Below are 26,511 nucleotides of genomic sequence, written 5' to 3'. Positions count from 1 at the left end.
GTTTGACCTTTAATAGCTGTTTCTTGTTGATTCACAATTGCCAATGCACACATTTGGAAGTGAATGGGAATTTGGGCTGCATGCAGGTTATATTTCTTACATTTTTTTCCATGTGGCAGCCAAAAATGGCCCATACTTGAATTAATAAGAGAGCCACTGTGATCCTCCCAATGTTTAACCACTTCTTGAAATAAATTCCTGAAATGCCATTAAGTGCATCACTTGCTACCATTCAATATCACACTGTTTGTTGCAGGGAAGTGCAGAAGAAATCATGTCAAATTTTGAATAAAGGCAACCTCAGGCAATGGTGGCTTGGGAAGACTGATTTATTTTTCAAACTCTACACTTGCACACTTCTATAATGTTAATGAAGCCTTTTATTTTTCATAAAAAATAATTCATATTTACAATTTATAAGATTCTAGTTTAAAACACCCTCAGAAAGACAAAGTGTTTAAAAATGGATTTTTATTGAGAAGTGACATGTTCCTCCCAATCCTTCAAAAATAACATATAAAATGATTAAAAATGCTGAATGCTTAATTGAAAATACTGAATAGTTAATTCTGTAATTTTGGTCACTTTATATCATGAACAAGTCATGTGTGTATTATACCAGGGTATTTGTAATAGTGCTATTGAGCAGAGATTCTGCTTAGTGTCCACTAAGGTCCCTTTCAATCCACACATTTATTGTGCTATGATTCTGTTTTAATGCTGTGCTTGCATCCTGTGGGAGGTTGTGCCTCTATATTTGTAGCATATTGTCAAAAACAGGAGCCTGTTCTATCCATGAATCATGGCAACTGCACATTTTTAGAGGCTGCCAATGTCAAAGTGAGTGGACCATTGTACAGGATGCGAAACCTTCCTTTGTTCTATTCCCAGCTAAACAACCTCTACCTTGGACTAGTTCTTCTCCCAAATCCAACAAAACTATCAATATTTTGTGGCGTAATGTAAAATAACCACATGTAGTTCACGTTTGATCAGCCCACACATTGCCTTGCCAGAGAAAGAAAATATGGCACGCAGTAAAGAACAAGTAGTTTATTCTTCTGAAATCAGAACAACATGTGTACAATGTGATCAGTTGCATCAACTCACTAAATGTTCTTTTATAGGAGATTTAAAGTGGTTTTTCTTTGTCCATGTCGAGAAACTCCTTCAGCAGCTAATGAAGCAAGAGCACACTCTAAACTCTGTCTCTCTCTGTCTCTCTGCACTTGCAGAGCTCAAGCTTGAACAAAAATGTGCCAGTAACAAAAAGTGCCAGGCTCAGTTATCTTCCCGAGCATTGCCCTACCAATCAGCTTCATGCATCATCTTTTTTACAGTTGACACACAGACACTAATTCCTTGCATGTTCCAACATATTTGAAGAGAGTGGGTAGACCAAGTAAAGCATGACAGAAGCACTCTCCAACTTCATATTTCCCCTATGCAAGATTTATTTACTAGACGTTTGTTACATAAGGACACAGAACATTATATAGACAATCTAACCAACACAGTATCATTGCACATAAGAATTTACACAAGTAAGCATAATCTAGAATCCGAGAGTTGGAAGAGACCACAAGGGCCCACCCAGTCCAAACCCTGCCATGCAGGAATACAAGCTTAAATGTGTTGCCTTTTTAAAGGAAAAAAATCACCACTTGAAATCAGAGATAGAGGCAAAGAACTAATAAACTACCATTACAGTTGCACAATCCCTTACAAGATCAGTTGTACATTCCCTTATAGTTTTAATATTTAAAGAGTAACTTGACTTTCCCCTTGTTCAGAAGTGAAGTTTTTTCCGTTAGCTCTTTTTAAAATGCTGTACTTCATAGTGGTTAAAAAGTGATGTGGTACATCAGTGGCATCCAGGTGTTTAAGACTCCCAACTCCCAGAACCCCTGAGCAGCTTGTCCAATGCTCAGGAATTCTGAGACCTAAACCCAAAACACCTGCAGGGCCATAGGCTGGACATCACTGTACTCTCTGATTATCAAAGCAACTAAAAGCAATATGTTGTCAAAGGCTTTAATGGCTGGAATCATTGGGTTGCTGTGAGTTTTCCGGCCTGTATGGCCATGTTCCAGGAGCATTCTCTCCTGATGTTTCACCCACATCTATGACAGGCATCCTCAGAGGTTGTGAGGATTGTTGTAAACTAGGCAAGTGAGGTTTATATATCTGTGGAATGTCCAGAGTGAGAGAAAGAACTCTTGTCTGCTGGAGGTGTGAATGTTGCAAGTAAGTGAACAGTTTTTGTGTTGTTGTTTATTTTGTCTGTTAGGTTTAATTATATTGTGTTAAATGGTCTAATGTGTTTATCTTGATTTAATTGTCTGTATAGTTTCTTTCCGGCAATTGAATGTTTGCCTTACATGTTGGAAACATCTCTGAATCCCTTTGGGGAGATAGGGTGGTATACAAATAACATGTTATTATTTTTATTATAATTAGCCACCTTGATCATCATTTAATGGCCTTGCAGCTTCAAAGACTGGCTGATTCCTGCCTGGGGGGAATCCTTTGTTGGGAGGCATTAACTGGCCATGGTTGTTTTATGTCAGGAATTCCTCTGTTGTTTGAGTGTTCCTCTTTATTTACTGTCCTGATTTTAGGGTTCAGGAATCACCCAGTCTTTGAAGCTGCAAGGCCATTCAGTGTTAATCAAGGTGGCCAATTGCAACATTCACACTTGCCTCAAGCAGACAAGAGTCCTTTCTCCCACCCTGGACATTCCACAGATAGATAAACCTCACTTGCCTAGTTTACAACAGACCTCACAACCCCTGAGGATGCCTGCCATAGATGTGGGCAAAACATCAGGAGAGAATGCTTCTGGAACATGGCCATGCAGCCCAGAAAACTCACAGCAACCCAACTAAAAGAAGTTACACTTGCGTTTGCAAAAAAAGTGAACTTAGTCATAACAAGGGATAATTTCACTCCTTTTCTGTTATCATTTTTATTATTACTGTAATGTAGCTTCATTACTGAAGATAAATTCTGGCTAGTTACTTTAAAGCTGTAGGTAGGCTTTTCCATAGCATAAGAAATGCCATATAGCTGGATGACTATATAGTAGTTCTGCAGTTCTTCCATGCATTTTAAATTATGCAGTGCATTATACATTAATAGAAAACCTGTTATCCTGCAATGCCCAAGAGAACAATATAACAACTTTGAAATATTGAGCTTTGAATTCTTAGGGATAAAATGTAGGGTAGATGAAAAAAAGCTAAAATATTGTTTTAAACAGAAATCGAATTTTTCCTACTTTTTATGAGCACTGCTGCAGGGTGGAGAACATCTTATTTTTAGAAATTGCTACTTGTATATTGTACATAGAAACTGTTTTCAAGTAATGCTGATTAATGTATTTGTCTTTACTTCCTTATTTTTTCAGTCCTAGTGGGTCTTTATTGTCCTGCTTGGAACAGGTTAAAACATACCTGCTGACTGACGGCACATGCAAGTGTGGTTTGGAATGTCCCCTCATCCTTCATAAGGTAAAATGAGATGTTAGAAATGTGTACCTACGTGTTCTTGACAACTGTTGACATAGATTAGAACACTTGAAGGTTTAAATCTCTTGTTTAGTGGATGCAATTTTAAAAGACATTCTGTTGAAACAAAAGGAAGACTGCATGTTTAATAGGTCATGAAGACTGAGTTTATCTCTTTGATTTCAAGGCACAACTTATTTCCGCATTCTGTGGTGGCACTTAAAGGTAAAAACAATCTATTTTTCTGTCTTCTTGAGCATCAAAGCAGAGCTTCACATTAACTGGTAGCTCTACACAGTTATATTTGAGAGAGAGAAATGAGTCAAGGCAATTGCTGCGTAGACATATGCACTCATGAAAAAGTTTTTGGGGTTTTTTGCCAAAATGGGGGAAAAATTCAGAGCCTTATATTCATCTGGCATCTTATTCATTTTAATAATGGTAATTTCATTCGCAGGGATCACACTGGAAGAGAACTGTAGCTGTCCTCGCCTCTGTCTCAGCAGTGGGGGCAACACTTTCCGTCAACTTTTCCAAATCTGATATACTACTAGTGAACTCATTCCCCAAGTAGGGATTCTCATGCAGCCAAAATGTTACCATCTGTGCAGAATAGGGAATTACTGTATTAATAAGCTTGAAAGAGCATCCAGTTTTGTGATGCTATCTCTAGAACTAAAAGAAACAAATAAAAACCTTAATGAGGACTGAATACGTTCTGTGGGTGTGAAAAATTTTTTCTCCATGTAGAAAAATTATAAGGTTGGGGAGATGGGGGTGAGTTTTCCTAAAAAGAGAATGAGGCATTGCAGACCACCTAGGATTCCAAATAGGTGTACTTTTAATGGATTTTCCCTCTAAATCTGCTGGTTGTTTTTTTTTTTTTTTTTTTTACTGCCATGTAGAAGGAAATGCAAAATACCATTTGAAGCACTATAACTTTCTGGAGAACCATTCAAATAACCATAATCATATCCTACAACCAGGGTAGGGAAAGTGCAACCCAGAGTTGCATGACCACACACCAGACACCGCTACTTCACCCTGGAAGATCTTTTTTTCAGAACCATAAATGACTTGTAGTTACTTCTAGTTATGAAAAGAGCTGCTCCCGGGCTTAAAAGAGCATTTCAGCCTTATAGAATGGGGAGAAAAATCTTAGAACAACAGTGTTGTGGTGAAGGGTCTGTGTTCATTTGAGCAACCTGAAAGGGGGCCAAAATAAAATGTATTTGTTTATTTTATTTAAACGTTTACATTCCACCCTTCTCACCCTGCAGAGGACTCAGGGTGGAGCACATGTATACGGCAAGCATTCAATGCCAGGACATAAAAGCATAAATATATGCAAATATTAAAATCACTTCTATCCACTTTAAAATCAGTTGCTTAAAAACCATCTCAGGACACCATTCTATTATTGCCCATGATTAGTTGTCCCCAAGGCATCAGGAAAAGGGAATTGTGCACAAAAAGACAACTGAGAATAAAGAAGAGTATGTTTTGTCAATATTAACTTCTTTTGATGTCCATCATATAACCTACTTTTACTGTTTCAGTATCCACTGGAATATTATCCCCTGAAGCATTTTGACTCCACTGAAGATTGCTGTTGTTTTGTGTTATCACCAAAACAAATATGTTCCTAACACTGTGGTACTGACATTATTTTTAAGGTATTTAATTTTGATCCTGGAGTTGCTGTGACACAAAGAACAGCTGAAGATGTCAAAGCGGATGAAGATGTCACTAAGCTATGCATTCATAAACGGAAAATTATTGCTGTGGCCACACTTCATAAAAGTATGGAAGTGCCCCACCCATCACTGGTTCTAACAAGTCCTGGTGGTGGAACAAGTAAGTTGGGCTTTTCTTTGTTCTCTGTGGGAAATTCAAGGTTGAAGTGCATCATTCTGGAAGTAATGTGGAAATTGACTTAATGTACAAATATATTACTACATACAATATCAATATTTGGGGGAGATGCAGCATATAAACAAAAAAGAGACATTGAGCAATTGAAACGTCTTTATACAATAGATCTTGTAGAATCACCCCACCAGTTGTAATTCCGTCTCCCTACCCTAAACTCCTGGAAACAGAATCAACCTAGTGCAAAATAGGCAGTTGCAGAAGGATGGGAACAAGGGTCTGGAATCTACTTTCAGTTTGTACATGGGGGGGGGGGAGCGCTTTTGGCCAATTTTTAGCTGTTTGGGGGCTTACAGGATTTTAAAAGGGAAGCTGCCACATTGGATGGCATTTCTTTGGATTGTGTTTTCAAGTCATCTCTGACTTATGGCAACCCTAAGGTTTCATGGGGTTTCTGTCTTGGCAAGATTTGTTGAGGGGATGGTCACCTTTGCCTTCCTCTGAGCCTAAGAGTATGATTTGCCCAGGGCCATCCAGTGAGTTTCCACAGAAGAGCAGGGATTTGAGCTCTGCTGTCCATAGTCTGATTGTTTCAAGCGCTCTTTCTCCAGTTAAAACTGGGGAAGGACTGGGGTTCTTGGGATGTGAAGAGGAAAGTTTCAAGGACTGTATCATAGCTTGGCCATGGGGCACTTGCTTTCCATGCAGAAGATGCCCGCTTTAGTTTCTGGCTTTTGCAGTTAAAAGAATCTTGCGTAGTTGTTTTGGATGATATGTGACTGATTGTGAAGATGCACTTTCCCAATGTAAGAGAAATTAATGCATCATTGCACATATTATATCTGTTGAGGAAATGCTATAATTGTGCATTCCAGCACTGCATTAGGATCCACTGATGGCTTACTAAACATTTTAACTTTCTGGATCAGGTGGTTTGGAGGGTCTGGAGTATCTGTTTTCACGCCTACAGGCAGAGCATGTTCACTGTCAGTGTAAGGAGGAGCGTTGTCAGAGAGATGGGAGAAGAGGTCTCTTCCCTGATTTCTCCAGGAACTTGGAGGGTGAATGGCCTTACTACATTCATCTGTCCACATTTGGCTTAGAATAGTGCTCTAAGTCAAGAGCAGTCATCAGTTGTGAAACAATATATTGTATGCTAAATTGGTCACACACTTGGGAAAAGGCAGTAAGCAAATAAATATATATTCACTAGACTGAGCAGACTCAAAATATGTCAGCATTTTGTGGCTTAAAACATTTTGATAGCTGCTGTAGAATCAGCCTTCTAGTTCTAACATTGTGTGATTCATCCTATATGGCTTTTCCTCCTTATTCCTTTCTTCCTGGCAATTGTTTTGAAGGTAAATTCAGGCATGTCTTAGAGAGTCACATTTTGGGTCCAGAGACATTGCCTTGGCAAAAGGAATTTGCACTTCTGAGGATTAATGATGAAAAATTCAGCATGTACAGAAGAGAGAATTTGTTAGTGCTGGTCTGGAGGCTGGCAGTTCATTAAGGAATCAAGCAGGAACGAGTCTGTGAGAGGTTCAGCTTGCACACGAGTAATAAATGGATCCGACTGAGGAGTCAATAGACCCTGCTGGCACCCAGCATTAGACAAGCCCCACAGGGCCAAAAGGTGCAGTCGTCTGCATGGGGTAGAAGAGTAGTACAGCAGAAATTGGGCCAGCAATTTCCGCACTTTGAAGTGGCCACAACCAGAAATAGGAAAATTAGTGAAAAGGTACTGGAATCCCTAAAAACAAAGATGACATTTAATTCAATTCTGTTAATTCTAATCTGAAATTTAAATGCATATCACGTTGTTATGTGGCTTGAAGTAATTTATGTGCAGACCCTAAAACACACTTAGGGTCCGCACAGATGCGTTCAGAGGAGGGTTACTATTTGATTCTGTGACTTGCCCAGTAGGTTTCCATGGCTGACTGGGAACCTAAACCTTTATTTCCAAAGTTTTTGTCCAACACACAAAGCGCTACACCTCACCGGTTCTCTTAGTTACATCTAGAATTCTTGCCAGAATGAAGGTAAAAAAACCTGTCCATGAATTTTCTTTCTCCACTTATTCCTGTTTTGAACCTATTAGAGAGAAAAAAAGCAACATAAATTTTAGGAAATCCATGGGTGTTAGCAAGTGTTGCAATTCATTAGCTGGTCTTTCACCTTCCCACTCTTAAGGCTTACATCTGTTTCATAGTCATATGAGAGTAGCAGTTTATTTAATCCAAGAATTAATGGTAGTAGACCCTTCACCTCTTTGATGTTTGATTGAACAGCAGCAATACAATCCAGAAGAAGATAGTTAAGTCAATTGGTTTTTTTTCCTATTTGAATCTGTATATTTCATTTTTTTAAAGTCAAAATCATCTAGTCATGTGATAGATTAAGAAGAATTTTTATATCCATCTCTGTTTACTAAAATAACTGATACTAATAATTAGATAGATGCTTACATTCATAAGTTATTTTTAAATAACTTATGAATATTGTTTTCAACCCCCATTTGGACAAAAATAGGCTATATCTGGAATAACTAGCACTGCACTTAAATCCTCCTTAACTGCCTCAGAATTCAATAATAATCAATTGCAGTTCTATTACTTAGAAAATCAAAATATGCTTCTTATTTTAAAAAAATCAGGTTGGGCATATGTGTGTAACTGTAAAAGATTTTAATATACTGGTTTATTTTTGTGCAAATATACCACACTCTCTAAAACATTGAAAATGAATTGTGTTGCATTCAAAATGAGTCCTGATATTATGAATCCTGTTCATTTTGCCCACGCTTCCTGGCTACTTTTTAAAGATCCTGCATCTTAGAAAGTCATGTTCTTAAGCTAAAAATATAGTTTGTTCATTTGTTCTAGTCACTAACCACAACAGCATAGAGAGTGCAGTGTACATAAGCTCCCATACCTGGAAACTCTGGTTTAAGACCTGAAGCACTTTTTAGAATTGTGTATGTCACATACTCTTATAATACCTGGATGCAGTTTTGTCCAAAAATGTAATTCTGGTGTTTCATTTAGTTTTGAGACATACTAATTTTCATTTACTCTACTTCAGGTGCAACTCCATTAGTACCGTCACGAGCAGCAACTCCAAGATCAATAAGGAATAAATCGCATGAAGGAATTACTAACTCTGTGATGCCAGAATGTAAAACTCCATTCAAGTTGATGATGGGGGCCTCGAATGCCATGGGCCGGCTATATGTGCAAGAGATGACTGCAAACCAGCAACAAGAACTTCATTCTGTCTATCCAAGGCAGAGATTGGGGAGTAATGAACATGGGCAGAAGTCTCCATATCGTGGCAGTCATGGAGGAATGCCTAGTCCAGCTTCATCAGGATCACAAATATATGGTGATGGCTCAATATCTCCTAGGACAGACCCACTTGGAAGTCCAGATATTTTCACAAGGAGTAATTCCAGTTTTCATGGAGCACCTAACTCCAGTCCTGTTCACATGAACAGAACTCCTCTGTCTCCACCTTCCGTAATGCTACATGGTTCTCCTGTGCAGTCATCTTGTGCAATGGCTGGAAGGACTAATATACCTCTTTCCCCAACCCTGACCACAAAAAGTCCTGTAATGAAAAAGCCCATGTGTAATTTTACAACTAGTATGGAAATGCCACGAGCAATGTTTCACCACAAACCACCTCAAGGCCCTCCACCGCCACCTCCATCTTGTGCTCTTCAGAAAAAGCCATTAACATCAGAAAAGGATCCACTTGGCATTCTTGACCCCATTCCTAGCAAACCAGTGAATCAGAATCCTGTTATCATTAATCCAAGTACTTATCATTCAAATATCCACTCTCAGGTACCTGTGATGAATGTAAGCATGCCTCCAGCTGTTGTTCCTCTACCAAGTAATCTCCCTTTGCCAACTGTAAAACCTGGTCACACAAACCATGGGGGTCATCTGCAAAGAGTTCAGCACTCTACTTCCACGTCTCTCTCCCCATCACCGGTAACATCTCCAGTTCATATGATGGCATCTGGAATTGGAAGGATTGAGGCTTCTCCCCAAAGATCACGCTCATCTTCCACATCATCTGATCACGGAAATTTCATGATGCCTCCAATAGGACCACAGTCATCTTGTAGTAATATTAAAGTCCCCCCTCGATCACCAAGGTCAACAATAGGGTCTCCAAGACCATCTATGCCATCAAGTCCATCTACAAAGACTGATGGTCTCCATCAATACAAGGACATCCCTAACACATTGATTGCTGGAATGAGTAATGTATTAAATCCTCCAAGCAATGCAGTTTTTCCATCTGCATCTGCTGGAAGTGGGCCCATGAAAAGTCAACCTGGCTTGCTGGGAATGCCTTTAAATCAGATCTTGAACCAGCACAATGCTGCCTCCTTTCCAGCTAGTAGTTTACTCTCAGCAGCAGCCAAAGCACAGCTAGCAAATCAAAATAAACTTGCTGGTAACAATAGCAACAGCAGTAGCAATTCTGGAACTGTTGCTAGTAGTGGCAGCAATGATGGACACAGCACTTTAAACACCATGTTTCCTCCTACTGCCAACATGCTTTTACCATCAAGTGAAGGGCAAAGTGGTCGAGCAGCACTACGAGATAAACTGATGTCTCAACAGAAAGACCCTTTGAGGAAAAGAAAACCACCAACCACTACAGTGTTGAGTTTGCTTAGGCATACTCAGTTGGATAGTTCTGGAGCTCCTAAATCGGGACCGGATTTGATAAGAAAGCAGAACCAAGGTTCATTTCCCATTACATCTATGTCCCAGTTACTTCAGTCCATGAGCTATCAAAGTTCTCATATGAGCAGCAATAGTACTTCTGGTTGTGTGAGCTCAAATACTGTTTTGCCTTGCTCTGCTAACCAGCTGCATTTTACAGACACTAACATGAACACTGGCACACTTCAGAACCCATTGGCACATGATTTACCTTTACGAGGGGAAAGTATGCACTGCCAGAATTCAAACACTAACTTTGGCCATGGCTCTAGCCCTGGCCCAAACAACCATCTTGCAGGTTTAATAAATCAGATGCAAGCTAGCGGAAATTGTGGGGTACTCAACCAACCTGGAATGGCTTTAGGAAATTCATTACATCTGAACCCCACCCAGTCGCGAATTCAAGCACCCACTACACCAGTGATACCAAACAACATTGTGAGCAGTTGCAATCAGACTAGTCCTGAAACAGGTAAGCATTTTTCTGACAGTAGCCTCTGAAAAATATGAATCATAGTATGCCTGGTGTTTCTGTATATATTTCTTTGGAAACATGAATATGTTGCTTTTGGCAATCCAATAGCATTACCAAATACACAGCTTTAGAACAAGGAAGGGCTAGATATGTTCTACAGAATGAGATGCCAAATTGTAGTAGCATTAAAATACCTCCTTTTGCCTGTGTAAGAAAGTAACATAAAAATCTTAATCTTTCTTCCTCCTTTGAGTTTATTTTATTTAAAATATTTCTGTCCTACTCTATGTCCAGAAAACTCAGGGTAGCATACAATAATATTCATTAATAGCTACTATCCTTATTCTGTACTTGTCTTTTTCCAACATGGAATCACTACACATAATCATATACTCAAAAGATGGAAAAAGTTCAGCCCCCTACCTACCTGAATTTGAGTAGGGCAGTGTGGTTTAAAACACACAAAAAATTCTCTCCCTACTTCCATGTGTCAAATATGGAACAGTAGGTGGATTAATAGTAATGAGAGGGAACAGTTAGTGGAGACACTAATTGTGTTATAGGTGTTTTCATATTTGACCTTATTCAGATGTGAATAATCATCTGTTTCTCTTCTATTGTTGAAGTTCTGCATTCAATTTCTAAGACAAATCTATTGATTTTGATTTCAGTTTTCCATCATTTTGGTAGTTCATATGTTCAACATTTGCATTGTCCTTCCTTGTAATATTGAATGTAATTGTCCTCTGCCTATCAGTTAGGCAATGAAGTGAAGGCAGTGGCAACAAAGGAGTAGTATCTGAATACTTATGACTCACAAGGTTCAGAAAAAGCAAAAGAAAGGAGATAGAGCACTATTGATAAAGAGGAGGAGGAGGAGGAGGAAGACGACAATGACTTTATTTCTATCCCACCCTATCTCCCCAATCAGGACTCTGGACAGTTAACAACATACTAACATACTTTAGATAACACTACGTATGTTCAATGATGGAAAATAACATTTGAGCATTAAATGAGACCAAAAGAATGAAAAGTTGGAGAGGGAACAGAGGTGATTGCTCAAGTTTCCTAGCAGGTTTATTGGTTAGGACATGTCTGGATAGGAGACATGCATCAGGTCATTTTTTCAAGTCTACATTTTCAAGTTTCTTCTTTGCCACTTGACAGCATATATATTTAATTTCTTCAGGATGGAGCTGGGCATAGATATGATTATATGATATGATATCAATTTATGTTTCTGTTTCAAAATAGTACAATTAATTGTAATTGGACTTCTTTTCAATGATGTCTCCAAAAATCCTCAGTGATAAAGCTGCTAGGGGAGGACTCAATGAGGACATTGCCCACTAAATGAGAATGTGTCTTTTCATGAAATTTTCCTTAGTTTCCCACATTTCTAGCATTGCAATAATGAAAATTCTGTTGAGCATTTAGAAATATAATTTAGACATCCAGATAAAAGGAGAAGGCAAATTGATCTGGGGAATGCAAACACTGCAAATGCAGAAGTTCTAGATGCAAATGATTTCCAATGTCTCACTCTATATAATGCTAGAAATGTGGGGACGTGGGGTGAGGTGACGGCAAAATTGTCATTTGGAAGGCAGTAACCTCAGTCTCCCCTTGAAAATTCTGGAAAGTGTAAATGTTTACCGGTGCCCAAACAAAGCCCAGTGAAGCAGAGTATTATGAGAAGCAATTATAAGAAATTATGCATTTTCTGTTTTTGGAGAAAGCAGCAGGTTTCACTTCTCTTCCTTATCTATAAGTAAACACACTTTTTCTTAGCCTCTTTGCATACTATTTTTGATTTTGTAATAGGATTTTTGAGCCAGATGCTTCTGACAACTGTGTCTGGGCTAATCTTCGAAAAGATGTGGGCATGCATTTTACTGCCTTTCAGATATATGGCTGGGGACAAAAATCACATGGTCCAGGAAAATAAAGCTTTTTCTAATATATGCTATGTATATTTTCTTCGCTTTTGGCCTGTTTGGGTTGGTGAGGCAGCAGTCTAAAGTCCTAAAATCACCAAGTTATAAAACAATGCCAATTCTATATTCTAAGGGTAGTGTTGTACTAGGTAGTAGATCAGAAGTATTTCATTGAACCCATCCGCCATAGACCAGAAAAGAAATTCCACGTCAACATTAGGAAGACCTTCCTGCTGGTTAGAGCTGTTCAGCAGTGGAATAGGCTGCCTGGGAATGTGGTGAAGTCTCCTTCTCTTGAGGTCTTTAAGCAGAGTCTGGATGGCTCTTGTGGTCTCTTCCAACTCTGATTCTATGACCATGTCACTTTTACCAACTGGAGGTTGTGCTTTAAATGTTCCAAAACGTACTATGGATGGAACCTGGATTCTCACTTTACTCATTGTGGAACTTAAATAAGTCACTCATGATTGAAGAAAACTATCAGCTGTCATCTGTGAATCAGCACTAACTGATGATCATTTGCTTTCATAAGAATTTTTGCTTCTGGTAGGAGTTAACTTTAACATGGATATAACACTGCGTTATATCCATGGAGGTATGTCTGCTCACAGAACAAACTCTCTTGATAAAACGTACTCCTTTTCATCTTGTGTGCTCCTCAAATATCCTCCAGAGAGTTGAGGAGCTCCTCAGGACAGATTTGGGGCATTGGGGTATGAAATGGAGAGAGGAGGAAGCAGGAGTCTGTTCAGATAACATTGGGTGTAATCTATTGTTTTCAATAAAGTAAAACTAAAGCAAAATACAACTGCAGTGAATTACTTGAAAGTAAGGATGTTGTCAACTGTTGACTTCAACAGGGGTGTGCTGTATGTTTCTAAAGATAAATATTTTTCTCCTATCCAACATTTTTCTTTGCTCCTAGTAGAGTTGGTGGAATCTGAACGACTGTGAGTGTTTATAGCTATGGCTACTGTACAATATGGTCACAGTATAATGTAAGGGCTCATAATGTAATAGTTATATGTGTGTATAGATCAGAAAGCAGCATGATAATTTATATTCTACATTGAAATATTATGAGCAGCTATGTGATACCATGTGGTCATTGTAAGGAATCAGATATTTCTGGTTTCAACCATATGCACAGAATCTTCTTTCAGAATATGTGTGAATAATTTCATATTTGCCCTTGAAACAGTGTTATAAAGGAACATCCATAATGTTTCAAAAGGATTAAAGAAAGCCGGATAGCTGTCATATTGAGGATAAAGTTCAATTTGGGAGAAAACAAATAAAGCCGAGTTGAGTGTCTCCTTTTTCTTCTTCTTCTGAAATCCAAATATTTAAGCTAGAAAGAAGTTAATGACAAGAGGCCTGGGGACATGAAGCAAAAGAAAAGAAGCTAGGGACCATCTCTTTCTTTCTGGTAACACCATTTGTGCATCATTTCTTGCCCAAGCAATATAGAGAAATGGCCTCATGATTTCTAGATGGACAGAGAAGGGAAAAGAGCCCAAGCCATTGATAGCATAGAGAATTCTTAAGATAACCGAAATTTTATTTAATCTTGAAAAATGATGTACTGTATAAAGAAAGGGGTCATTTGTCATATGGGAGCCAAAACCTAGATGAATTTGAAAAAAAGTATCAGGTAATTTCAGAATGCTGAGAAAGAAGATAAGTGCTTTACTAAGAATTCAAAAGACCAATTGCCGTATCTTCCCAGTGCATTTTAGTAGGAAGCCCTGATATCATTTTCCTTATTTTTTATTAGTCAGGATAGAATGATACAACTGAGAATCCATTAGAAATAGCAAACTTACAGTAGAATTGGAAGAACATTGCTGATATCAACATAATTGCTAGAAACAAATTTGGAAGTAGGAGATCAACGAACCGTTTTGTGGTCGATGGTCAAGGATAGAAAGGATTCAGAGAGTGGAAGTGGGAGATCTGAGAATTGTGATGGTAGCAAAATAACTTATATGAACAATAATGAAGATATACTGAAAATATTCCATAGTATCGTATCCACTAGTTCTGTCAGCACAAACAAAAAAGTCTTCTGTAGCTTTCTTACAGGCATCAGAGACAAATTGTTTTTAGAGTCATTATTGGTTCTGAAGCAACTATCAAGTATGTGTGCACATATTTATATATTATATCCATAGTATACCTTACAAAATCTTGAAAGGTCTACCATCACCATAGGAAACTGAAAATATACAGGGACAAATAGAAGCAAGTATGGTTGCTGCATTCTAATATTTAGAAAGTGCTTTTGGACACGACTTTTAAGATGTAAGGCACCAAAGATACTGAACACTATAGCATTGCTTTTAAAATGTAGATGAACTTTTATATTGTGATGAAAATGCATATTCATATATTAGCATTCACATTTTTATTTGACATATTGAAAAATAGCTTGTATTAAATTGGCAATAGCTCATAAATATTTATTTCATTGCAACAAGACTACTTATTTTTAATCTTGTTGATAATTTTATATATGGACTTGAAGAAAGTATTGTTGAAGGCTTCTAGAACATGGCCATACAGCCTGAAAAACCTACAACAACCCGACTTGAAGAATCTCAAAACTTTCCATAGCATATATTCAGTATACTCAGCTATCAATATTTGAATAGAAACATTTGGAAAGTCATAGTAATATGGAAGCCAGCATGGTGTGGTGATTTGTTGAATTTTCACTTGGCCATGGAAACTGATTGTGTGACCTTATAAAAGTCATAGTCTTCCAGCCTCAGAAGAAGGCAGTAGCAAACCTCCCAACAAATATTACTAAGAAAACCCACATAAGGTCACCTTAAGTCAGAAATGACTTATAGTCACACAATTTGTGTGACAGGCATACAAAATATCCGTATATGAACAAAGTAGTCTTTCCTGTGAATATCTTTTTAAAACATTATTAGGGAAGATTATGATAGTTAATATGCCTCAGTGAGATTTTTATTTTAATTTACTATGTAAGAGCATTTTCTCCCAAGATTGCCTATTAAAAACTGACTTTCATTGAACAAATACTTCTTGTTCTTTTCAGTTGTTTCAATTAACCAGAATAGCAAAGTAAGAGAATTTCAGAACTATCTTGAATAATAGGGTCATGATCCCAAAAGGTGTTTCCTATAACACAGTTGTCCATCTGAGGAATTTGGAGGTTACAGCCCCATAAAAGTTTCTCCCAGAAGACTGGTAAACCTTCCAGTTGCATTGTGGTGGCACAGAGAGAAAACACAGACAGTTCTGTTGCAGCAGTTGTCCGCTGAAAAGATCAGATTGGATTTAGTGTCCTTCTCCCCCCCCCCCCCCCTTTGACGAACCTTAGGGACAGTTTGAAACGTCCCTAAATCTGTTTCCAGCCACAGAAATCACTAAATTCTTTCTTCTTGGTGTCTGTGAAATGAGCACATATGGTAGTGGTTGCACCATATATACTGATTTCACAGATCACCATTCGAAGAAACCTGGTTACAGGTAAATAACCATTGCTGCTACGTCTTGGTGTCTGAAATGAGCCCATATAGCGTAATCACTACCATATGTGCTCGTTTCACAGATCACCACTTGAAGAAACCTGGTTGCAGGTAAGCAACCACTGCTTTGTGAATGTGTGTGAACTTCTCCTGAGAAGGGTGGGTTGGACAATTCCTGTTGGTAGGAAAAATCCTAAATCTTTCTCCAAGATGTCAGTAGTGTTAGTAGAGCTAATCCCTTCCTTATTGGCCTTTCTTAAGAGCGTACGATCAGACACTTATAATCCTTTTCCCAAGAGAGCCCTTCAGGGTTCAAGAGTGGCTTGGCACAAATGCTCTTTCAAGTCCTAATTTGGCCAAGCACTTTAAGAAATTATTTGAGAAACCCATCTTATTTTATGCTGATTTCCTGATGGTGAACCAGCTATTGTCTTTTCTGATCTGGATAGGACATAATGGCAGCTCTACATTCTTGTTTGTTGTTTAATGGACTTTAAACAGTAAGATTTCTAAACAAATTAGTGCAGTTGTAATAGTTCTTACTATTTTAGACCCAGAATTAAGAAAAGCAAGCCTAACTCCAACCATTGATTCTGGAACCTCTGTCTGCTCCTTGCTCCCAACATTTTGATGAGATAGGAGACCAGCTCTGATGGATAGTAGCTCAATGTTTTTCCTTCAAAACTCAGGAGTTTCCCTTCCTTTGTTGTATTCCAGTTGGCTCTTAGCTTCCACACAGCTGTATAAAATCGCCATTGAACCAGATTATATGACAGTGTGGGCTCAGATAATCCAGTTCAAAGCAGATATTGTGTATTATCTGCCTTGATATTCTGAGTTATGTGGCTGTCTGGAAGGGCTCTTAGACTTACTTTGCTTTTTAGTATATCCATATGCAGGACACTAATAGGCATAGCAATCTAATTGAACAAGTAGTACTTGTACATCATATACTGATCTCATGTTTCCTTTAGTGAAACACGAAATATTATTTGATTTTTTTCTTGTTTTCATCAAAAGGAAAAGTGTTTGGCAGTTCTACTGTTTGCTATCACAACTATTGTCAAATATTCTGCAAATATTTTAAACATACTAATTATAAGTGTGGGTAATGTCACACACACACACTGCCATGCTTTCTCCTTAGTCTCCTAGGGACTCGAATCTGCTGGAGATTAAGAGAACTGTGTAGAAGATCCCTAGCCTCTCACAAAAATAGGGTAAACAGAGTCCCTTATAAATACGTGTGTAAATTGGTTCAACGGGTATTTCTTTTTTTTCCTAAGGAACTTTGGGAACTATAGTCTCTTGATAGTCTCCAGGGATGACCAAGATTCCACTGAAATGACCAGCAAAACCAATATACATCTGCTCCTGACTAGTAGCATGGAAATATACTCTTCCAGGTTTATTAAAAGCTATATCTGTCCAAGAATTTCTGCTGAGTCACCACCATGTATTCAAGCACCTTTCCCAGAAATAGACAATTTGAAACTTGAAGTTATTAAGTACAGTGGGATTCAGAAGACCGTTCTTCAGTACATATCTTTGCTCTCCATTTAAAAAGACCATAACTATTTGCCTAGCTTTCTTAGCCAAGCTTTTTGTCACTACCATAATAATAGCATTGCCTTAATATTAGTGTTTAAATTACCAATAAGCCAAGTGTAAAGTTTATGAAAAACATTTTTTCATCTGAGCTATATATAAGCATTTTAGAGCTTGCTTGCTTGCTTGCTTCTTCCAGATCAGAATTCCATGAATGAGAATGACATCAGTAGGAATGCCACAAAGATACAGGAAAACCTTATTCAGGCAAGAGGCTAGCTAGCTACAGACTTTAATATTGTGTTTTCTCCAACCATCCTAGGTGTCCTGCCATCCAGGAGCCACGTTGCACCATCATATGAGAAATCAAGTTACATCCACTATATAGCAATGCAGCATATTTCCTCAGGGAATTCTGTGTCCTGTGTACACTATAAAATCAGCAGTATTGGCAAGTGAGCTGATATAAGGCATTGATATCACACCTTCTCCAGCATTCCTAAGGATTCCTATAGCTGAAACCTAATACCATCACACCACTTGCTGGAAACTCATTATCTTCCAAACCTCTCATTCCATCTCAAAACTTTAACGTCGAAACAGATTTGTTTTCTTTCCCCATCTGCCTTTGCAACACCTTGCCAGAAAAAGGTCTTAAGATATATTTTAGTTGCTTAATATGGACTTTGGATTTTTATGCATAATACAACTAACATATCTTTTCCAACATACCTTTTGAACATCTTGCCATCACCATATGATACATTTCCTTGTATGGTTAAATTGTCATAATCTATGGTAAGTCCCTTTGAGGATGTAGGAACTGAATCATCATAATAGAAATATTTCCAGTCAATGAATATTAATGGTTGAATGGCTTGATGTCACTAATATTTTTGAGCTTGATTTACATTGCGATCCAATCAAATCTTTTGTCTTGTTTGTTTGGAAAGCAGCAGTTAGAGAGCCAGTCTGGATTGTTTAATTTTGTAGGCATATTTTACTTCTGTGATGTTTAATCAGATTTAGAACAGAGTTTAGTTCTGTGTTGTTGTGTTTTGAGTCAGATTTCCCAAATACCGTTTCCATTTTAGTTTGACCTGGGCATGATAACTTCTTTCAGGCTTTCAGTGGGAAGATAGAGAGCTTAGGCCACTGAGCTTTGGTGGAGAAGGAAAGTCAAATGCTAAAAGTGGCTTTCTGCTGGTATTTCTAAAGACTAAAGAAATATCAACTAGTACACTTGAGCCAGCAAGATCCAATTAGTTAATGCATTTTTCTCTTAACTTTAGTGGCCTTTTGATACTTTTAGCAGCTTTAAGTTTCAATTGTAAGAGAAAGAAGGGATAGAAATGGCATGGAATAGAATGAATATAAGGCTGCTGTGTATTCTACCCACATTTTCCTATGCCAGCTAAAAATGTATCTATGTATGTGTCCTGTGTTTCTGAGCTGTCCATTGGATTGCATCAACCTTACAGATTCCTCATACTAGGCTTAATTGAAAATGAAACGTCTTTACATTAAGTTGGATTTGGAGTTGTAATAATACAGAGGACTGAATTTTGTGTGTACTTCAGCTTCATCAACCCAGTGCAGTTTTGCACTGATTGTGAAGAAGCACAAACTGTGATTGATGCTTTCTTTGCTCAGCAGTTTGCCAGCTCTTATTAGAAAAATAAAATAATGCATTGCTGACATCAAATTAACCTCCACTTTCTATATTTACATTTTTATCTACGGAAATTGCCCTGTTCTGCCACGTTAACACACAGCAATGCCCTTCAAAGCTCTCTGTATTAGGGGCAGCACCCCTGGCTCAACAAACAACACTTAGTTTGCATGCTGTTTACATTACTTCAAATGAAAGTATCTATCAATCAAGGAGATGTAGAAAAACACATATTTTCAGACTCTAAGGCTTATAAATCAAATATGAAAGTGTTGAAAAGGGAAATGTTTAGGAACGTTCTTTAGGTGTCAAGGAAGTGAAAGAAGTGACTGTGTAAGTGGTGTCTATCTGCCAGCAGAAATCTGTGAATATGAAGCAGAGCAATTTTGCATGAGTGATTTCTAGCTGGATTTAAATGTAAGCAAGCTTGAAGTCATCAATGAAGCCCACTGAATGTCCTTAAGCAAAGGAAATAATGTGTGCCTTCCAAAAAAAGGTGAAGATAAAAATGGAATCCCACACACTCATTCATGTTCTGTCCTCTGATAATTCATTACTTGCCATGTAGATCAAGCCACTTGGTGGCAGTCTTGAGAGAAAAATTTATTTGCTCTCATAATCTCTCCTCTTACCTTTCTATATTATTTTACACCTTCCATATATTTAATCGTGTTATATACTATATGCGCAAGAAGAAATACAATGATTTGTTGACATTGCTTTCTTAAATAATGTCGTGATGTAAAATATTAATTATATGCCTTTTCTCTATTTCTCATTATTCCCTTTGTAATCATTATCAGTTCTGCTCTTATAGCCATTAACAAGTAGCTTAAATATCAGCCCCCTTGACAGCAAAGCAGAATGCTTATTCAGTGGTTATCTTCTAAAGAAGATTGCATTTGCGTTTGATGAATTTTCTGTTTCCACATGCATTTTGGGGTGTTCTAGGGAAGTACGTCTTAAACTAAATTTGTGGTTGCTGGATATAATTATTAATTTTTTGTGGAGATGACCACTGACTTGAGTAGCTTGCCTCTAAGGTAAGTACTATTGCTATATACTAATTTAAAAGGTAACATATATTTTCAAATAATGCCTCTTCTATCAGGCTTTTCCCCAATAGTATAAACAGTGTATTCAATGTTTATACTCTTATTGACACAGTATTTTTTATTTGCAGGAAGGGCAGGACCACCACCATCCACTGCTATAGCTGGCACCAGTCAGCCTGCCATTACCAAGACAACGTCTCTTCTGCAAGATGGGGTCATAGTCACAACTGCAGCTGGAAATCCACTACATAGTCAGCTCCCTCTTGGGAATGACTTTTCTTTCGTTGGTCATGAACATGCCCTGCATTTTCCACAGAACAGCACTTCAAACAACAATCTTCCGCACTCTTTGAATCCTAACCTCTTTAGTTCGCTACCTATCTCTTTGCCAGTGAATCAGCAGCACATCCTAAACCAGAATCTATTAAATATACTGCAGCCTTCAACAGGAGAAGGCAAGTCTGAGGTCAACCTCAATCCTTTAGGTTCTCTCAACCCAAATGTAAATGCTGCTTTAGCTTTGCTCTCCGGTGATGTGGATGGGCAGGTGCTGCAACCTGTCCATGTTCAGCTGCTAGCAGCTCTTCTCCAGAACCAAGCCCAAACAGCAGCCATGTTTCCCTTAGCACCTTTCAATCTGTCCATCTCAGATCTGTTACCGCAACCGCAAAACAACCCTGTGCCCACAGGGACACAGATGACAGCCCCGCCATCCGATCACTTGCTTAGTAGTCAGTCCGATACCAACAAAGCTGACACCCTGTTAACCAACCCCCTGGGAAACCCTTTCCCAAACTTTTCAGGCACAGACATGGCTTCAAACCCCCTTCTCCTCCCAGCTGTCCCTGGGGCCTCAGGACTAATGGCCTTGAATCCCCAGCTGTTGGGAGGTGTTTTGAACTCTACATCGGGCAGCACTGCTAACCATCCAGAGGTTTCAGTAGCAACCTCCTCCCAGGCTACCACTACCACAGCCACTACATCATCCACAGTGGCAGCACTGTCTGTCTCAACACTTGGTGGGACAGCAGTGATGTCAATGGCAGAAACATTGCTGAGCATATCTAATAGTGCTGGGAGCACATCTGGTCCAGCTAAACTCAACAATAACTCTGTGGTGCCACAGCTACTTAACCCTCTACTGGGGACAGGTCTACTTGGTAAGTTAAATCTTTTCACAGATTTTAAAGCAAAACAGAAAAAAAATGGTGGTGGGATGGGAACTTCTATTTTCTACCTTTAAAAAAATTAAAACTTCAGTTTTCATTGCACTTTTTTTTCTAAAAGGTTTATGCTATGCTAACTTGTTTAACCATTCCAGTGAACGATTACAAATAAAATTGAGGGGGTAAAATATTGACATTTTGAAATCCTATTGTTAGGACATCTGAGGCCATCTACATTGACTCAGTCTGTTGGAATGGCTTTTACAATTTTCAAATCTCATGCACAGATGCATCTTTGAAATGCCGCATTTTATATAAAATATCCAAGGCATCACAGGGTTAGTACGAGTAGCTGTGCAATAGATGAAAAGCTTCCAAGTCCATCAGAACCAAAAAATATGCTGGTGTATCCTTGCCTGAGGTTGTAATAAAGCAGTGCATAAAGGAGTTCAAGCACAGATTGAAGGTAATAGGCAGCCTTTTGGCTACTTGTCATTGATGTTCCTCATGCTTCTTGGGTCACTTGCTTGTTTCTGTAGCGTATAGATTTCGAGTTTCTCAGCAACTTTAAGAAGGGTTTACTTACAGATATTGCAAAAATGTACTCACATATTTCCCAGTAGGCACCTTTGAACTCAATGGGAGATAACTGCAGTGAGAACATGTATAAGATTTCTATAGCATTGTCCTTGTCCAGTACTATGTTTTTCACACTTATTGGAAATCCTGTCATTGGCAACATGACTGTACTATAGTAGTTTTAAGTGTGTAAAATGGGCCCAATATTGCCAAATCCTGGTGTTTCCTCCATGAATTTTCCCAAGTACATGTGTTGAATTTAGTGAATTGCTCTTGACAAAACATTGATTAGAAATACAATTGACCCTCCATATTTGTGGGTTTTACTTTCGCAGATTTGATTATTTGCTGATTTGATTAATATATTCTAGGATTCTTTAGATCCTCCAGCATAACTTTGTGGTCAACTTCTGCCAGAGAGTGACCTGGATAGAGGTGTGCTGGAGGATCTGGAGATCCCTAGGCATTTGTAAGCCCTCCAGGGCGATTCTATTCTCAACTGTAGTCAAAGCTTCTTCTGTTATATAGCCCAAATTTATGTAACGCAAAATATTGCACACAGAACATGAAACTGTGCAGTCCCCAGTACAAATACAAAAGAAGGATGAGACTCTTTAAATTCCAGTTACAAAAATTAACCTGGTTTGTGTCAACTAAGAATATCTGAAATTTCAACTTCTACTGTAACTTAATAGACTGTTTCTTTCATGTGGAAAATTAAGTTCATTTACAAATACGTTGCAGAAATTTTGATGTGATTATTCTTTATAATGTATACCTTGGTTTGTTAGTGTTGTTTGGTTTTTGATAACAATAGTATTAAAATATAGTTCTGAAGCAAACCATTTTTTATCGTGTTAGAAGCATCTTGAAAAATTCCAAGTTGCTTCTGGTGTGAGAGAACTGGCTGTCTGCAGAGACATTACCCAGAGGACGCCCGGATGTGTTACCATCCTGTGGGAGGCTTCTCTCATGTCTCAACAAAACCAATGATTAACAAATAATATATTAATAACTGTTAAAGGGTAAAATAGAATATACCACTACTTTAAGAAATCTGAAAGCAATTGATAGCTTGAGGAACAAGTTTCAGAATGAATTTCAAAGGACTAGATAGCGTTAGCCATATTATGACTTTTGCAGCAATTACATTTACTAAAACTGTCTTACAACTGTGGAAGCCATCTCCCAAGGAAATAGATAGATAGATAGATAGATAGATAGATAGATAGATAGATCCTTGGGAGATGGCTTCCACAGTTGTAAGACAGAGTTTTAGTAAATGTAATAGCTCCAAGAGTAATCCATCCTTTGTGGTATAATCTCGGAGAACCAATTCCATATAAAGTAGCTTAAAAGTAACATTATTCTTTCTCACCAAAGGTGAAACATGGTACAAGAAGGAAAACTGAGGAAATTGCTGGCTAATCTTAAATGTGTTTGGAATTGCAGGTGATATATCTTCGATAAACACTACTCTTAATAACCATCAGCTCACTCACCTGCAGTCCCTGTTCAACAACAATCAAATGTTTCCATCAAATCAGCAGCAGCAGCAGCAGCTTCTCCAAGGCTACCAGAATCTTCAGGGTTTTCAAGGACAGCCTCCCATTCCTGGCCCACCTAATAACCCAAACCCTATGGCTTGTCTCTTCCAGAATTTTCAGGTAGAAATTTATTTATTGTTCAGTGTCACATGCCTCATGAAATAAATGGCCATGCTGTTGTAATATTTTCTTAGGGATATTTACACACAATTCTGGATGCCATTTTATCATCCTAAACATCCTTCATCCACTAATACCTCTGAAACATTTCACTGTGAACTTTTTGTATGCTTGACCAATAAAAATAAAAGTGCCTGTATTGTCTGGAAGGGATATGGAGGAGAAATATGAGCAGTGTCTGTTCATTGGTTTTCCGTTTTGAAGTCTCTCATATAAAACAATTTCTGAAAAATTATCCCTCCTTATCCTTCACATGTTGATCAAGGATCTGAGAACAAAAGTTAAGCTAAGAAAATGGACAGAAGAAGAACTGTGCTAAAGGAAGATAAGTGAAGGGGGTATTTGAGAAAGTAAAGCAAAATATATGATTTTTTAAAAGTGAATTAAACATTTCCCTGTGCTTGCAAAAACATAGTTTTCAACCTGCTTTTTATCTTCTTCATATTGAGCTGTTTGGCATTGTTTTTCGTATCTGCTTTGTTAGACATGAATTATGCATGCATTTAATAATGGTGACTTTAATGTAGCCACAGTGAATACTGCTGGATCGGCTTTCTGTGAAGACCTAGATATGCAATAAAGTAAAATGCGAATGGATCCATGCTGTAGATAAAAACTATAGACTATAGATAATGCTTAGTACTGCCTACTGGTGATGCAGATGTTTTAGAATGGATTGGGGAAAATATTTTATTGAGAGGAGCTGTTTTGGCTAGGAAGAGTGCTGAACTGGATGGGGTTATGGCAAAAGTGAGGCCCATGAGTAACATGGAGCCCACTAGATTTTTGCTGTCCTCTTGCTCCTTAATGTTCCCCACCCACCAGGAATTGGTATAGAGCAGGAATTGACAAACTTCAGCCCTCCATGTGCTTTGGACTTCAGCTCCCAGGAATTCCAGCCAGCTTGTTGCTGTTAGAATTGTGAGAGTTGAAGGGAAGGCTGAAGCTTGACCACGCCTGGTATAGAGGGTAACTTTCCACACCTGGAAGACCCAACAGTGGCTGTTTTGCCTCAAGCCAGGGGCCAGAGCCTTGTTTATAGCTTCTTTCCCAAACTGGATATGAGTATCAGCCTGCTTTTCTATTTCAAACCAATTGCTAAAGCAATTCAGAGACATTGCTTTAGCAAAGGAGTGGGCACCTCCATGTTTCTTGCATAGCTAATAGTGAGGAAACTGAAGTATAGTCCCAATACATTGAAAGGCCTATAATGGCACACCCATGTTTTTAACCTTTAAATCCCCAATCAATTTGCGACCGGATTGTGTGAAAGATCATCTAAGTCATCATAATGCTAAACATGGCCTCAGAAGTCAAGTTCCCTGGTGTGGCTACTAAATACAATAATGTTGGCAGATAATTTGTGGTGGTTTTTCAGTAGTGGTCCGACATCTTTAGAACACCTCCCCCACCAACACCCATGTAGTTTTATTTAGAATCTTATTTTACGTGGACCCTAAAAGCTTTTCTTTTATGTCACGTTTGGTGATTTTTATCTTTTTCATTTTCCCAATCTCTTAAACTATTTGTTGTGAGCCATGCAACAACAAGAATGGTCTTGTCTTAAAAGCAACTTATATATAATAAGTAAAATTCATGAATAAATAAATGTTTAAGAGCATAAGAGTAAAGGTTACCACTCTGTACAGGTTATACATGCTTGACTTCATCTGTATGCATTGGAATGCAGCTCAGGGCATTAAGGTTAAAAAGATCATCAAAGTAAATTCCACTACCACCACCCCACAGTTAAGTAAATGAGACAGTAGATCTCTTTAGATGGTAAGACAGATGCACAAACTGATATTTTATGTGTTATGAAATGGTTAAAGGACTATGGCCATCAAAGGACAGAGTATTAATTAAGAAGGTTTTGAGATCTCTGTAGGAAGACACAATATCGTTTTGTCACCTAAATATTAAGTGAGAATGAATTTCCACATGAGAAGACTTTCGTGCTCCTATTACCACCCTCAAGAGGTCCTGTCTCAAGAGATATACAGATGCTCTTAACAGCAAGTGAGAATGCTGAATAGGAATATCCCAAAGTGCAGGATGGTTCAGCAGAAGCAGGTAATCTGTGTTTCCAGAACCACTTCAATATCAGTACTCAAGGCTGGCTTCCGGTGGAACATTCTCATTTGCAGTGAATCATAGCCAAAGAATAGGTAGAAAACCAGAGATTGTTCTGTGGAGTGGCTCCAATTTATTGTGTACGGGTTTTTTAAGGTAAGGAATTGAGCACTATTTACTCAGTGTCTGTTTATGGAAAACCATGCCCTCAGACTTAGAGCTTGCAAATGGGCGATCTTGTCTATTCAGGAGTATTGACTATATTCTGTCTTGGTCCCTGGGTACAAATTCCTTTCTAAAAGACAGTCAGCTGATATAGGCAGGGGGATCATTAAAGGAAATCATCAGGAAAAATATATGTTATTTAGTCTCATTATAAAATTAAGTTTTGACTAATGACTGATGCATGTTCAGTTATTAAATATACGCTGCATTACCCAGAGAAGTAACAGTGTGAAAAGCTGGTGCTCTTAACTGTTTGCTGTTATGTCACTTTGAGTATGGAAACATAATTAAAGGTGGTGGTGATGGTGGTAATGGTTATAATATTATGTAAGTATATTTGACAAATGACCTGTGTGCCAGTATGTTTGATGATGATGATGACCTCTCTGCCCTTTTACAGCTGGGATTTTTTAAAT

The 26,511-nt window shown here is 38.2% G+C and overlaps 1 protein-coding gene across 4 annotated transcripts in view; it reads left to right on the top strand.

Moving 5' to 3' along the window:
• MBD5 (methyl-CpG binding domain protein 5) overlaps positions 1 to 26,511 on the top strand; it is a 132,877-nt gene that overhangs the window by 82,023 nt on the left and 24,343 nt on the right. For 2 of the 4 annotated variants that reach the window (XM_060776412.2, XM_067472654.1), the window contains 5 exons: positions 3,410 to 3,512; positions 5,186 to 5,366; positions 8,472 to 10,604; positions 20,454 to 21,485; positions 23,523 to 23,737. In XM_060776412.2, coding sequence (XP_060632395.2) covers positions 3,410 to 3,512; positions 5,186 to 5,366; positions 8,472 to 10,604; positions 20,454 to 21,485; positions 23,523 to 23,737 — 3,664 coding nt within the window. The remainder of the gene's footprint in view (positions 1 to 3,409; positions 3,513 to 5,185; positions 5,367 to 8,471; positions 10,605 to 20,453; positions 21,486 to 23,522; positions 23,738 to 26,511) is intronic. The other 2 variants (XM_060776420.2, XM_067472663.1) reach the window with 1 other exon arrangement.

Source organism: Anolis sagrei, chromosome 1, assembly GCF_037176765.1.
Source record: "Anolis sagrei isolate rAnoSag1 chromosome 1, rAnoSag1.mat, whole genome shotgun sequence".
NCBI lineage: Eukaryota > Metazoa > Chordata > Lepidosauria > Squamata > Dactyloidae > Anolis > Anolis sagrei.
This window is presented reverse-complemented; position numbering and strand designations above follow the sequence as displayed.